The 13,967-nt window shown below is 40.6% G+C and overlaps 1 protein-coding gene across 3 annotated transcripts in view; it reads left to right on the forward strand.

Annotated features, from left to right (window-relative positions):
• Positions 1 to 11,236, forward strand: part of HCFC2 (host cell factor C2) — a 33,401-nt gene extending 22,165 nt beyond the window's left edge. The window contains exons 11-17 of one of the 3 annotated variants that reach the window (XR_002323639.2): positions 688 to 888; positions 1,637 to 1,710; positions 3,617 to 3,754; positions 6,438 to 6,623; positions 7,431 to 7,716; positions 8,725 to 9,105; positions 9,988 to 11,236. Coding sequence is in view for 2 of the 3 variants with exons in the window: in XM_020982379.2 (XP_020838038.1) it covers positions 688 to 888; positions 1,637 to 1,710; positions 3,617 to 3,754; positions 6,438 to 6,623; positions 7,431 to 7,716; positions 8,725 to 8,750 (911 nt within the window). In the remaining variant the exon portion in view is untranslated. Of the gene's footprint in view, positions 1 to 687; positions 889 to 1,636; positions 1,711 to 3,616; positions 3,755 to 6,437; positions 6,624 to 7,430; positions 7,717 to 8,724 lie in introns of all 3 variants that reach the window. The other 2 variants (XM_020982379.2, XM_020982380.2) reach the window with 2 other exon arrangements.
• Positions 11,237 to 13,967: the final 2,731 nt, after the last annotated feature.

Consider the following 13,967-nt stretch of genomic DNA (forward strand, 5'->3'; position numbering starts at 1 on the left):
AATGAGCAGTTTACAGTTTTTCCAGATTCTAGAATCTATTATGTTCAGCCTCTAAGATAGAAAAAACTCAGGGCCTCTAGAAACCGTCCATCTGGTTTTCATATGCTGTGAGCCACACCCTGCCCAGAGGAGAGCTCTCGGCGTCTTTTAGAATGGTGTGCCAAACATGACTTATATCTGTCTCAAGAGACTTTGCTTTTTCTGAGCACTATTAATTTTAGTTGGAAGTCTTTCAAAATACGTGTTTGTAGGGGAGGGGAATTGGTGGGTTGGGATGGGAACACCCAACCCCCAAAAGAGGGAAAAAAATAAAGGTCAATGAAACATTGACACATAAAAACATGGAAACATATAAAAAGATGCAGGACAAAAAACTTCAGAAAGAGATATGGCCAATGAGGGTGGTTTTGTTACTATCGTGTTAAAGTTAATATAAACTTTAAAAAAGGTAATGCAGACTTCAAATTCCACATAATAGGAATTCAAGTTCATATGCTGTTGTTTTCTGTTCTTATTTGAATGTTGAAATTGCTTGTTTGTGGATGTTAAGCTCACTATAAAAAAATATTTAAAAACCTCAAGCTGGAGTTTAGTCATTTGGCCCAGGACCTTGCTGAATCAGTCGCAGCTGGAAATTCTCTGCAGGTGATTTTTTTTTAAGTTGATTTTTTTTTCTTTTAATGACAGGTGCTCAAACTTCAAAGAATGTAAGTGAATCATATGGTCTGGACTTAAGGACAATAAATCCTGAAGCTGCTGCATCCAGTGCCATTTCTGGCACACACACCACGGTACCCCAGCGGGCCATTAAAATGGAGTCCACCAGTACAAATGGGGCGGTTGTGAAAGATGAAGCATCACTCATAGCATTCAGTGGGAAATCGGAAGGTTGGAGATATTTCATGGGCTATAGTTTGAATCTTGTGTATCAAACTCATCTTGGAGTGGATTAAAGTGCAGAGAGCTTTGTAGTTAATACACAGTGGCTGTGACCTGTGTACTCTAGCTCCCTGCCTATTTAGAATGAGAATACACTGTATGTGTGTATGTGTGTGTGTGTGTGTGGGGTGACGGGCACATGCCCATATACATGCATACCTGTTGCCAATTATTCCCAAAAATCTGATATTTAGTTTTAGGCCATGAATTAATAACCTTCCCAGCTTATCTGATTTCTAAGTTTCCATATTTTCTTTTAACTTTAAATAGAATTGGTTTCTTGTGAGTCAATAGGAATCAAATTACATATATATATCACTTGGCTATTGTAATTTTGGTCCCTGGATAATATAATACACATAATAAATACTATATTATCGCTATACATATTATATTACTATACTCACTGTATAGATGGATATAGTCATACCCCAACCAACATTGATTGTTGTATGATAATATCACTAATAATTTTTAGTGAGGGTTGAAATGCATCAATTCCGGTAACCCTCTTCTAAACTCATTGAGAACTTAGTTTCTATGAAGTTTCTCCTGTAATGTTAATTCTACCATTTTTGAAGGAACCATTTAACAACGTGAGGTGGGGGGGGGAGTATTTGCAAGTGATATTTGAGTGATTTATGCCTCTTTTTTAAAGTAAGTTATCCTGTAAATTCATTTGAAAATCTGTTTTTAGCTGAGGAAGCCTTTGCACGACCGATAACCAAAGTCAGCTCTGGCGAAACCCAGGACTCTGCCGTTCCATTATCAGTAAGTGTCTGGCCTCTCGACTTTATAGGGCTGTGGGACACTAGGTATCGATGACCATCTGCTTTCCAGGTGTTGATTGTGTTTTGAAACTGGACAGCATTTTCTAGCTCTTCTGTAGCATCTTGAATTAAATGTAGATATGGCTGAAAGAATAACCGAGTACGTGATGTAGAAGGGCGTTTGAGAAGACAGCTACTGCAGTCAGCTACTAAATGGAAGTCCAAGAGTTGCTCGTTTGGGTTGAACTGTGAGCAGTCCAGCCCACCATTCTATCTCTGTAGCGCTGGCATCCCAACCAACCCACAAAACACCAGAGGCATCAAACCTATTCTAGGTCTAATTCATGACCTTATTAAAAACAAAACAAAACAGCCTTCAGCGTGCTTTGCATGATTGGGGTAAAAAGGTTTTAAATTAGCTCATATAAAAAGCAACATCTTTTGTTTGAGGCACTTCCCTGTTCTATGTAAAGGGCTACCTCTGTTTTGTTACTCATTTGCTTTTTTTTCTCCTTAAATTTTTTCATATCTCTTCTTTCCCCTTCACATTATTAGAAGGAATGGTGCCACGCTTCTTTGTCTCCTCATACGTAGCAGCCCTTTTTTCCCCTTGATGGGGGAGACAGTTAAAACAAACTTTGTTTGCTTCTCATGTCATATCAGCCAGAGCTGTTATGCTCTAGTTCAAATGTAGCTGCATGATCATTTTTATAGTGGCTTTTTGTAGCCAATTTTTGGAGAGTATTATTTGTCAAATAACAAAATTTGTGCAGAGCTTAGTGCTAGCCCTTGGGAGGTAGGGGTGTCAGGCACAATTAGTCCTTGTCCTCATAGAGCTTTCCAAACTTCTAACAGGCTAGTCCTAAAGATAAACCAGTAATGAAGGGCTTCAGAATGACATGCCTCTATTATTATGCATTTGAGAGTGAAATAGTGAAAGTACTCAACTGGGTTTTGACCATATAAATAGTCCCATCTTATCTATTATGGAGATGGCTTAAGTACTGAGCAGCAATTCAAGGTATAGATGTGGCAATTCCATTTGTCATCAGAGGAAGCTTTAAAATAGGATGGGGTTTTCTTTTTCTTTTTAGCAGGAAAATATTCAAAGTTATTAGATTCTGCTATATGCATGGTAGACTACATCCAAAATGTATTTTGGTTTTGGCCATTGCTACTAGGTTTTGCAGAATCCCAGGTATTTATTCCAAGCCTAAAGATAACTGTTGTTTACAGGTTACCCCTGAGCCTAGAAATAAGCCAGCTCAAAATGACTGTTCTTCTTGGAGTCAATTGTAACATCGATTTAAAATATTATTCTTTTGTTGTGGTGGTTGATTTAAAGGTGTAGTTGCTGAAATGGGTAGCTAGATGGTACAGTAGACAAAGTGCCAGATCTGGGGTCATAAAGACCTGATTTTAAATTTGACCTCAGACATTTACTAGCTGTGTGACCCTGGGCAAGTCACTTAATCTTGTTTGCCTCAGTTCCTCATCCGTAAAATGAGCTGGAGAAGGAAATGGCAAACCACTCCAGTATCTCTGCCAAGAAAACCTCACTGGGGTCACGAAGAGTCAGACAAGACTGAAATGACTGAACAACAACAAAGCCTCTGAAATAACCTCCTTGGTAAGCTGACTGACACATTAACAGAAACGGTCTCAAAAACGGCAGTTCAGAAGTTGCTGGGCTAAGCACAAAGCGTCCCACCTCCTTCTTAGGTTTTGAAGGAGAAGGAGCATTGTTGGATCACTATTAAGCCATTAAGCCAATGTGAAGACCGTTCCTCGTGACCTGCTCTTGTGGGAGCGTTTACTCATGTCACTGCAGGAGTTTATTTGATCTAATTTTTGCTGTTATGCTACGGTAAGGCAAAGCTACATAATGCCTCTTTCTCTAATACTAGAAAGATGCTACTTCAAAGCCAATGACCATAGAAAAGAAAGGAGAACGACAATGGTGTGATGTGGGGATCTTCAGAAATAACACTGCTTTGGTCAGCCAGTTCTACCTGCTGCCAAAGGGAAAGCAGAATATCTCTAAGGTAGCCCCGGGTGTATTTTCTCTTCTGTTTGTGTATGGATGTAGACCTATATGTGTGCCCCTCCCACCTAAACATAAATGCAACCAATGTTTTAAAATGCATACCCATTATATAAAGGGCATTGTGCTATGTGTTACAGTATTTAAGGTTATAAAATTTCAGTTCTGAAACCATAAATTGATCTAAAAGTAATGGTCAGCATGATTATTAGTTCAAGTATCCTCATGCAATGAATTATTAATATGACTGTTAGTGATTACTGGGGTTTCTTGTATATTCTCCCTAAGCCATTTAAAAAAACACATGCTATTTATTTATGAATCCTATATATATTTAAAATTTTCACAGGGCCACCCTGTGAAATTAGTACAGTAACATAACCCATATTTTTGTAGCATTTTCTAGCTTATAAACTACTGACTTTGCATCTACCTCAAGAGGTAGGTAGTTCTCAGATGGTTATAGTAGGAGATTTTGGAAACTTTCTCAAGGCATCCTTCCCCAGTTTCCTTAACCAAATCAAATAACTGTTTACATATCACTGTTTCTCAAATTAAAACTTATAGAAAGAACTCTCGGCTTCGTAACACATTTATGGCACCCAAAAATGTAGTCCTAGGGATATGACATGTACTTAGGATAAAGAAGGGTTGGGGTGGGGAGGCCCCCCGCAGCTAGGTGGGGCAGTGAATAGAGCACCAGCCCTGGAATCAGGAGGACCTGAGTTCAAATGTGGCCCCAAACACATGATACTCACTAGCTGTGTGACCCTGGGCAAGTCATTTAACCCCAATTGCTTCTCCAACAACACACACAAAAAAAGGGTCAGGGGAATGTCAGAATAAAACATAGGAAATTTGAAATATATTTTAAAAGCTGAAGTTATGCTTACTTTTTATATTTCCCCCTTAAATATTGGATATGAAGCTATCACTTGTGTAAAACACACTCTTATTTAAAATTCACATTGTACAGACTACCAATTTTCCATGGAATACCATTTTGGACATACTGATCAAGAACATTTCAATTGCCTACTTTTTCAAATAACGATGATATAAATCCCTTTTAAACCTCATCATACTATGGGTGGGACTCATGGATTCTTGAAAACAATGTAAGGTCAGGTAGGTCCTACCAAAGTAGAAGGGCCTATTTACTGTAGGAATCTAGACTCTTAAGTTCAGACAGCATCCTCAGTGAAAAGCTATGAGGTAATGAATTTTCTCAGCCCCAAGGAATCAGGGAGACCATCAAGATACAGAGGTTAAAGTCTGTTGGAATAAATACTCACAATGGGGGCAGCTAGGTGGCGCAGTGGATAGAGCACTGGCGCTGAAGTCAGGAGGACCTGAGTTCAAATGTGACCGCAGATACTTAACACTAGCTGTGTGACCCTGGGCAAGCCACTTAACCCCAATTGCCTGAGAATAAATACATAAATGAATATTCACAGTGAAGAGACTGGGAATCCTTAATTTACTAAATATAATATAAAACATATGTATGACATTCAACTATTTTGAATATAATGAAATATTTTTCTTATCTTACTGTGTTGGAGATATTAGGTTAAAAACAATCTAGATAAACAAAAATGTAGAAACATTGCCAGATTTTGTTTTTGCCAAGTGCTAAAAATGAAACATGGGTATTGCAAGCACAGGCATTGCCATTGTCAGCTTAGGATAAAAACCATTTTGTTTTTATTTTTTTTTTCATTTTTAGGCAATTGGGGTTAAGTGACTTGTCCAGGGTCACACAGCTAGGAAGTATCAAGTGTTTGGTCTGAGTCCAGACTTGAACTCAGGTCCTCCTGACTTCAGGGCCAGTGCTCTATCCACTGTGCCACCTAGCTGCCCAAAACCATTTTGTTTTTGAAAAGTTCATACACACATACTTCTTTTCCTTCTTCAAATATGTGATTTCTTTGATAGAGGAAACTCTTGGTAAGAAAACCCCCTCTGCTAATGCAGATCTACAAGTGGTTTATAACTTTATAGTCTTAGAGTTGTTTAGAACACTGAGAGTAAGTGACTTAGTCATACAGCTTATGTCCTGAGGCAGGCTTGGACCCAGGAGGACCCCAAGGCCACCTCTCCACCCACGATACCATGCTGCTTTACTCTTGGAATATAATAGTTACACAAATTAGCTCCAAAGCTCTGTACTACTTTGATGGAGAAAATATTCCCATTTTGTGGTTTTTAAAATGTTGCTTGTGGCTTTTATATTCTGCTTGTCTTTTTTTTTTTAAATAAGTTTTCATTGGATAATAATTCGATAGTGTCCTGCCAGATGTGCTCTCTATATGTGGTTAGCTGTCATTCACATAAAGAAAACTTTCTAATAATTCAAGTTTAATGCTCTCATAGTCACTAAGATTTTCCCCATATCTCAGGGCATTACCCTGGTGAGGTAGATACCTGCATGGTCTGCAGCATCTGTCCTTAGGCAACAATCTTAAATTGTTTTATTATTGCAGTCCTGTATCGTACTTTATTAGTCATTATGTCTATCGGCAAGGCCTTTTTTCTTTCTTGACAGACTGTAATTAACACTAAGTCTCAGGACGAGTAATGAGTGGTGGGTGCAAAGTGTTACTTGCTTAATCGGAATGGTTCCAACATATCGTAAGGAGACCCTTTCTTTCTCTGACGTCTGCTCGCATCTAACTTTCTAGGTAGGAAATACAGACGCCCCAGACTACAGCTTACTTAAGAAACAAGATCTTGTTCCGGGCACAGTGTACAGATTCAGGATTGCTGCCATCAATGGCTGCGGGATAGGCCCTTTCAGCAAAAGTAGTGAATTTAAAACTTGCGTTCCTGGCTTTCCTGGGGCCCCTTGTGCTGTCAGAATCTCAAAGGTAAGAAGCCCGCCTCAGACTTAACTGTGGGCGAAGCTGCACAGCATTAGGCTAGCGCTGTGGGTAACTTTTCAGATGGAATGGTAGTATTTGATCAGTTGCCTGAGAGACTTCTTTGTGTGAGGTAAAATTACGGAAAACTTCAGGCTTCAAAGGCACAAGGGTCAGGAAATTAACTTTTCTCTTAGGACGATCATCTTGAGTCTGAGAGCCAGAATTTCAGGACAGGTGTCAGAGTGAATTTTAGTTTATCACCTTTCAGAGACTGTTTCTCTATAGTGAAGCGATGACTTTCAGAGAAGAAAAGAGTGCCATCTTGTGGATCTCCAGGACATGACCATCAGTTACCAACTTGTTATGTTTGTAACAAAATAGAAGTCAGAGCATTGTTGATCCAGTTATGGTTGGTTTATTAAAAGTGTAACTTAAATAAGATATACAGGCAATGGGGTATAGAAATCTATCCTGCCCTACAGGAAAATTGAAGGGGAAGGGGATAAGAGAAGGGGGGAGAGATAGAAGGGAGGGCAGATTAGGGGAAGGGGTATTCAGAATGCGTGCCATCTTGGGGTGGGGGGAGTGACAAGATGGGGAGAAAATTTGGAACTCAAAATCTTGTGGAAGTGAATGTTGAAAACTAAAAGTAAATTAATTTTTAAAAAGTATAACTTAAAATCCTACCTCTGATTTAAAAATCAGAGAAATGATCTGCATTTTGAAGTTTAGTGTGCTTCTAGAAAGACTGTACCGTGCTTGTTCAGATGCTTGAAAACCTGAATATTCTTGTTCTCTTTCTTTCCCCTCAAGAATGCTGACTCTATCCATCTTTCCTGGGAACCTCCAGCTTCTCCTTCTGGAAATATTTTGGAATATTCAGCCTATCTGGCTATTCGTACAGCACAGGTGCCAGATGATCCAAGTCAACCCATGTTCATGCGCATTTACTGCGGCCTGAAAACTTCCTGTGTGGTAACTGCAGGGCAGCTTGCCAACGCACATGTCGATTACACCTCCAGGCCCGCCATCGTGTTCAGAATATCGGCCAAGAACGAAAAGGGATATGGACCTGCTACCCAGGTTCGATGGCTTCAAGGTAATGATGGTGTAGCAGTTTCTGAAACCTTATTTCTTTACTTTGAAGACTGCTCATTATTCAATGAATAGTGATGAGCAATTTGTACTAGGGATTCGCTACTGATTTTTCTAACATATTTCATTAAATCTGAATGTTCTAGAAATACCAAGTCACTCCATTCTAGATCCCAATAATAGCAGAAAAGAAGCAGAGGCGTCCTCTGAGAACCAACATAGGTTTGTCCCCGAGGATAAAACTTTCTTTGAAAAGCTTGCTTTGGGGCAGCTGGGTGGCTCAGTGGATAGAGAACTGGCCCTGAAGTCAGGAGGACCTGAGTTCAAATCTGGCCTCAGATCAGACACTTGACACTAGCTGTGTGACCCTGGGCAAGTCACTTAACCCCAATTGCCGAAAGAAAGAAAAGCTTGCTTTTGAGGGGGAAAAAAGTTTCCCCTTTTACCTCAAGTACTACCAAGTGGCCGTGCCACCCTTCTCCCCCAGAAATGGAAAGGATTGCTCTAATTTTACTCTGCGTGAGGCGTGTTCTCTAACAGCTGTCTCTGGATGAAATATGGGACGCAGATGTCTTCATACCCTTTTGTTCCTTTTGTAGCTTTTCTTTTGGGGCTTAAAGACAAGGATGAATATAAGAAGCCTTGATTTTCCAACTTAACATGAACTTAGCAACTTGACAAATTTGAAGATGAGTAGGAGAATGAATCCCTTGGTTTTTGTCCATCCTGCCTAGCATTGGCAAGGATATGCTGTTCTCGAGAATGCAGGATTTAGGAGTCTAGAACTCTATTCTAAGTCCCAGCTCTGCTATAAGCTAGTCAGCTTATATGATCGTGACCATTTCCCTCCTCTGGATATCAGTCCACTCTTCTTATGCAGGAGGGGAGGGGATGATGCTTCCCTGAAGAGTTTCACTTCTCTCTTCACTACTTGAATGCTGCTAATACAGTTAAAACCGCCATCCATAAGTGAGAATTGAAGTGTGTGTGTATGTGTGTTACTCTTTTGCAGAAAGGAAGGAGTCAAGTTCCAAGTAGAAGAAGCACCTTAACAGGAAAGAAGTTTTGACAAAGTATTTTAAGCATTTGTAAGATTTTGTAAATGTCCTAAATGTTTTATTTTTGCATTGTTTTTTAACCTTGAAATTGTACACACTTTTTTTAACATCTTAAATATAAGCATCGGACAGCCTTATTCAGGTGTGATTCCATCCTTCGGTAGGGAGGTGTTACGGATTGGCTCCAGAGGGCTTGTCTGTAACTGTCGTTACTGATTTCATAGAACCACTTCCTGTTCCCATTGGAAATCGACATGGAGCAATAATTGCGTATGGATATCCAGAACGAAGAACTGCACAAGACTGTTTGCAATCATTTTTTTATACCATGCAGGGTGAGTAGGGGATGTCTTAACTTAATGCACAGTATCCATTGGAAAGATTGAATGAGCTGATGTATGTATGTTCCAACAACTAATTTAAGATGTATAGAATATTTTAATATATAACTTTTGTAAAGCATTGGGATTTTTATACCACAGTGTTTGTAATGAATGTGTCTTACCAAGGTTTTCCTGAAGAAATATGCAAAATCTTAGACTCTTGAAAGTGAGAGGCCCTGAACTCTAAAGGCAAAATAAATGCACTACTCTTGTGTTAGGTTACCTTGGCTTTTGTTTGTTTGTTTGGTAGATGAGATGTATGAATTTTTAGAAATGTATCTTAAAAACAATGTTTACAATGAGCTTCTTGGGCCTGCCGGCTCTGCCCCTCCTGGTGAGAGCTGCAGCCACATTTATTTAACCTGTATGCATTGCTTTGGGCATACGCTTGCTTTTTGCACTGGTAGAATTTTAACTTACCTCATTACTATGTTCGTAATCATTTTTGTATGGCTTCCATAACGTGTCTGAAATATTTAGACTAAATAAATATTTAACCAAAGTTTGAAATAAATGGTAAGCAATTTTGCACATATTAAATGCCAAGGGATCTCATATGTGTATTTTTGTGGCTTTATTTTTTTTTTAAGTTGGGGGATTGGTTATAAAGCCGTAAGCAAGTGTTTCAGGCTTGGCTAACTTTAATGGCTCACTTGCATCATTTCAGTAATTCTCAGTTAATACCAGCTGTTTAAAAAAAAACAACCAACCCTTTTAGTCCACATAATTAGCTGTTAGGTTTATAAAACATCTCTCATAGGAATAAGTTGATCTCTAGCTTAGACTATTTGTTTGACAGCTGTATGTATTTAGTAGCTTTTGTCTCTGTTCTAGGCCTAGTGGTGAATTTGAACCTCGATTCTAAAAAGGGGGCTTGGAGACTGGAGAGGGAGAGGCAGACCTTCTGGGCCAAGAGTGCAAGGAATGGAATAAGCCTTTTAAATTGAAAAAAAATCTAGACATTCATACATTCTCTATGATGATCTCAGAGATGTTCTGGTGATGTGACAGCTGCCAGGGGAATCTCTTCGATTTGCCATTTTTTAAATGACTGGCCCTAGGGCTCTGTTGATAAGCAGCTGGGGCTGGGGAGCGGGAGCGGGGGAGGGGGGGGAAGCTCAGTACAGTGGAAAGCGCCCTGGGCCTGGAGTCAGGAAGACCTAAGTTCAAATCCAGCCTCAGATACTTACTAGCTGTGTGACTCTGGGCCAGTCATTTAACCTCTGTATGCCTCAATTTCCTCAACTGTAACATGGGGATAATAATAGCCCCACCTCCCAGGATTGTCATGAGGATCAGATGAGATGATATTTGTAAAAGAGCTTAGCACACTGCCTGGCGCGTAGCAAGTGTGATATAAATATTCCTTCCACCTAAGCACCTGCGGCTTCTCTCCAGTGGAACAGTTCATTTCAGAATCCCCATGTGTTCCCTTTTGGGGTAACATGAAGACAGGATTCTCTACAGCCGTGTCCACAGTGAGTTAAGTCACCTCTGTTCCCACTTCCCAGCTCTGTGAGCAAATTTAGATATGGACAGTACTGTCCTCTTCTTCTTGCTTTGTAATCTTGGCCTGCTGGGTTAGGTCGTGAGCTCCTGATGCTCTGGGCTCTCAGAGTATGCTTTCACGATACCGTTCTCTTTCTGATTACTACAGTTAGTTTTACAGGTAGTTGTGAAGGGGGCAAATAGAAACTCTCCATTTCTGTTCTTTAAAAACATAATTCTGGCTGCATATGGGGAATCCCCCATTAGTCATTCATTAAACTCACCTGGAAAAAGAGGAAAGTATACATGTACTTTTTTCAGGTATTGTTAAGAATCTTCTCATTAAGTCATAGGCTCTGCGATGCTGAGGTGAATTTTAAATTAAACGCTATTTATGCCATTAGAAATGATCGTGTTGTTGCAATTGAAAATAGCTTACACTCCAATCGCAAACAGTTTTATTTTAATAGTCTCCATCTGTGACTTAATTGACTAGTGGAATTTCCAAGACTATTTAGGCCACTCCCATGTAATGTGTACTATTGATCTGTAAAATAAAGCACTTTTTAAAAACCATTAAATATTTTAAAACAAACAGTTGCAATCATCATTATTTTTTTTTATCATATGGAATAAACAAGACTCCCACCTTTCCCTAAGTGATCTTCCAACTTCTGCTTGAAGACCTCCACGTGAGTGGAGCCCACACCTTGTGCAGACATCTTTGCTTACACTTGAATGCTAGCTACATCTACGGATCTCTCATTTCTGCCCTCTAAGGCCTTAAGCAAAGCAATTCTAATCTCTTCTTCCCTCTTGACAGGCATTCACATACGTGTAGAAGGAACATGACTCTGGTCTCAGCCTCCCATGACCTTGAGATCCTTCCCCATTCTTGTCTTCTCGTAGCTGCCGTCCTTCTTAAAATATGGTACTCAGAGCCAACCCCACTATTTCAAATGTGATGAGACCACCAGAGAGCATAAGAAGAGCCCTCATATCTCCCTCTGCTTCTCTCTACACAGCCTCGCTGTGAGTTAGCCCCTGGGGCTGCCGTAACAGTCTCATCAGCTCTGCAGTCCAGTCAAAACCTTCACTTTCCTACGTGTAAAACTTCACACGTATCAGGTTCAGCTTAAACTTCTGCCCTGGTACAATCTCCGCATCCAACCCCCCCCCCCGGCTGTGTTAGTGGTTCCTCTCTCAGCTTTATGACGTCAGCAAATTTGATAAACACGCCGTTTATTCAAATCATTTTAAAAACTGCTGCACACAGAATCAAACCACAGGCCTTAGAGATGATCGCTCAGTTCCTTCTGGGCTGATAGTGGATGATTGTTGACCCTTTGGGGATGTCCGTTCCACCAGTACTATGGTACCCATTAGAACGTAAGCTCTTTGAAGACAGGGATCATCTTTTTGCCTTCATTTCTATCTCCAGAGCTTGCCACAGTTTCTGGCGCATGCTACTTTTAAAAAAATGCCTGTTGACTACAATCTAGCTCACATCTTTCTGTAATTTGCACAAGATCGGCTTGAGACACTTTGTCGAATGCTTTGCTAACGTCTAGGTAGACTATGCCATCCCCGTGATCTCCCACAGTAAATGGATGGTGCCGCCACCCACCCCCACCTTTTCATCCTTAGTGGCTCTTGGGCACATCCTAGCGTAAGCCGCCACCTGTCACCCGCCTCTTGATCTCTTCCCGTTGCATGGGTGCCAGCGGCTGCTCCTCAGTCGCCTAGCGCTTTCGCTATGATTAGCTCGCCTCCTTCTCTGCTCGCACACCTTGGATCTTCTTCACAACGCTCCCCCCACACAGAGTTCTTCACTGACAGTGTACCGCAGGCTGTCTGTGCCCATCATGAAACCTTAGGCTGCCTTTTTAATGGTACCTAACTTTATTTGGAGATGACGGTACTCTGTAAACGATAACACATCAGAAGAGTGTTGAAGTTAGCAAGACGTGCGTTCGGGGAAAACCTTGGGGTAATTCAAAGCTCTTTAGAATTCCCCAGAGACAATGCAGCCTACTCTCCGATTCCGAGCCTCCTTCGTCGCTCACCTGTCAGTTGGTCAATAAACAGTTAGGAAGCACTACGTACTAGACTATGCACTGAATTCTGGGGATACAAAGACAGGTAAGAGTTTCTGTCTCTGAGGAACTTTAAAGGCTAATGGCAGACGCAACAGGTAGTGTCTGTCCGGTATACTTTTGGAACACCCTGTATATTTCTTCCAAAATAGGTACTCCAAAATCTAAGACTTTTGGGAGAAAAACTGTTGGACCAGTGCTATAGGATATCCAACTAGGTATATATATATAGTCTGGACAATAAATGTTTTTTATCCATTTGAGTTTTTCTTATGCATAGCCAGACTTGGGAGTGTTTAAAATCTTAAGAAGACTCTATGCCTGGGGTGGGGAACCTGCAGCCTAAAAGCTACATGTGGCCCTCTAGGTCCTCAAGTGTGGCCCTTTGACTGAATCCAAACTTCACAGCACAAATCCCCTTCATAAAAGGGTTTGTTCTGTAAAACTTGGACTCAGTCAAAAGGCCATACCCAAGGACCTGGAAGGCTACATGTGGCCTTGAGGCTGCAGGTTCTGAACCCCTGCTCTGTGCTTTTCCGGGGCTTGATATAGTCAACACAATATCATTGATAAGACAGGAGGAACTGGAACACCTCACCATTGAAGAACAAATCTCTTTTGGACTTGGACTTGGTGCTGGATGTTTTCCAAAATGGTGGACAAGTGCCTTTGGTGAACACATATGACTCTATTTTATGTCTTGTTTGATATTAATAAGCATAGGGCAGCATTATCAGATTTTTTTCAAGAAATCTTGTATGATTTTAAACATATACATGACTGGTGCTGACAAGAGGAGAACTCTTAACAAGTAGGCATTTTGTTCTCCCAAATCAATTGCTTTTTTTATAGTTTAGGAAAATCAGTGTGACTTTATACTCCCTATATCTTTCAGTCAAGTATATGACTTAAAATGTGGTCTGCTTTAGGGTACCATTTGAGAAAGCCTGTTTCCATGTCATACCATCATTAAAGATGCTTTCAGTATAGTCAGGGGTGGGGAACCTGTGGCCTTCTAGGTCCTTGGGTGCAGCCTTTTGACTGAGTCTGAGTTTTATAGAACAAATCCTTTTATTAAGGGGATTTCTTCTGTGAAGTTTGGATTCAGTCAAAGGGCTGCACTTGAGGACCTAGAGGGCCACATGTGGCCATGAGGCTACAGGGTCACCACCCCTGGTGTAGGCAATATGCTCACCCAGAGCACTGAGACAACACAAGAGAACTACATGT

The sequence above is a fragment of the Phascolarctos cinereus genome, unplaced genomic scaffold, assembly GCF_003287225.1.
Source record: "Phascolarctos cinereus isolate Bilbo 61053 unplaced genomic scaffold, phaCin_HiC Scaffold_1;HRSCAF=81, whole genome shotgun sequence".
In the NCBI taxonomy this organism is placed as follows: Eukaryota; Metazoa; Chordata; class Mammalia; order Diprotodontia; family Phascolarctidae; genus Phascolarctos; species Phascolarctos cinereus.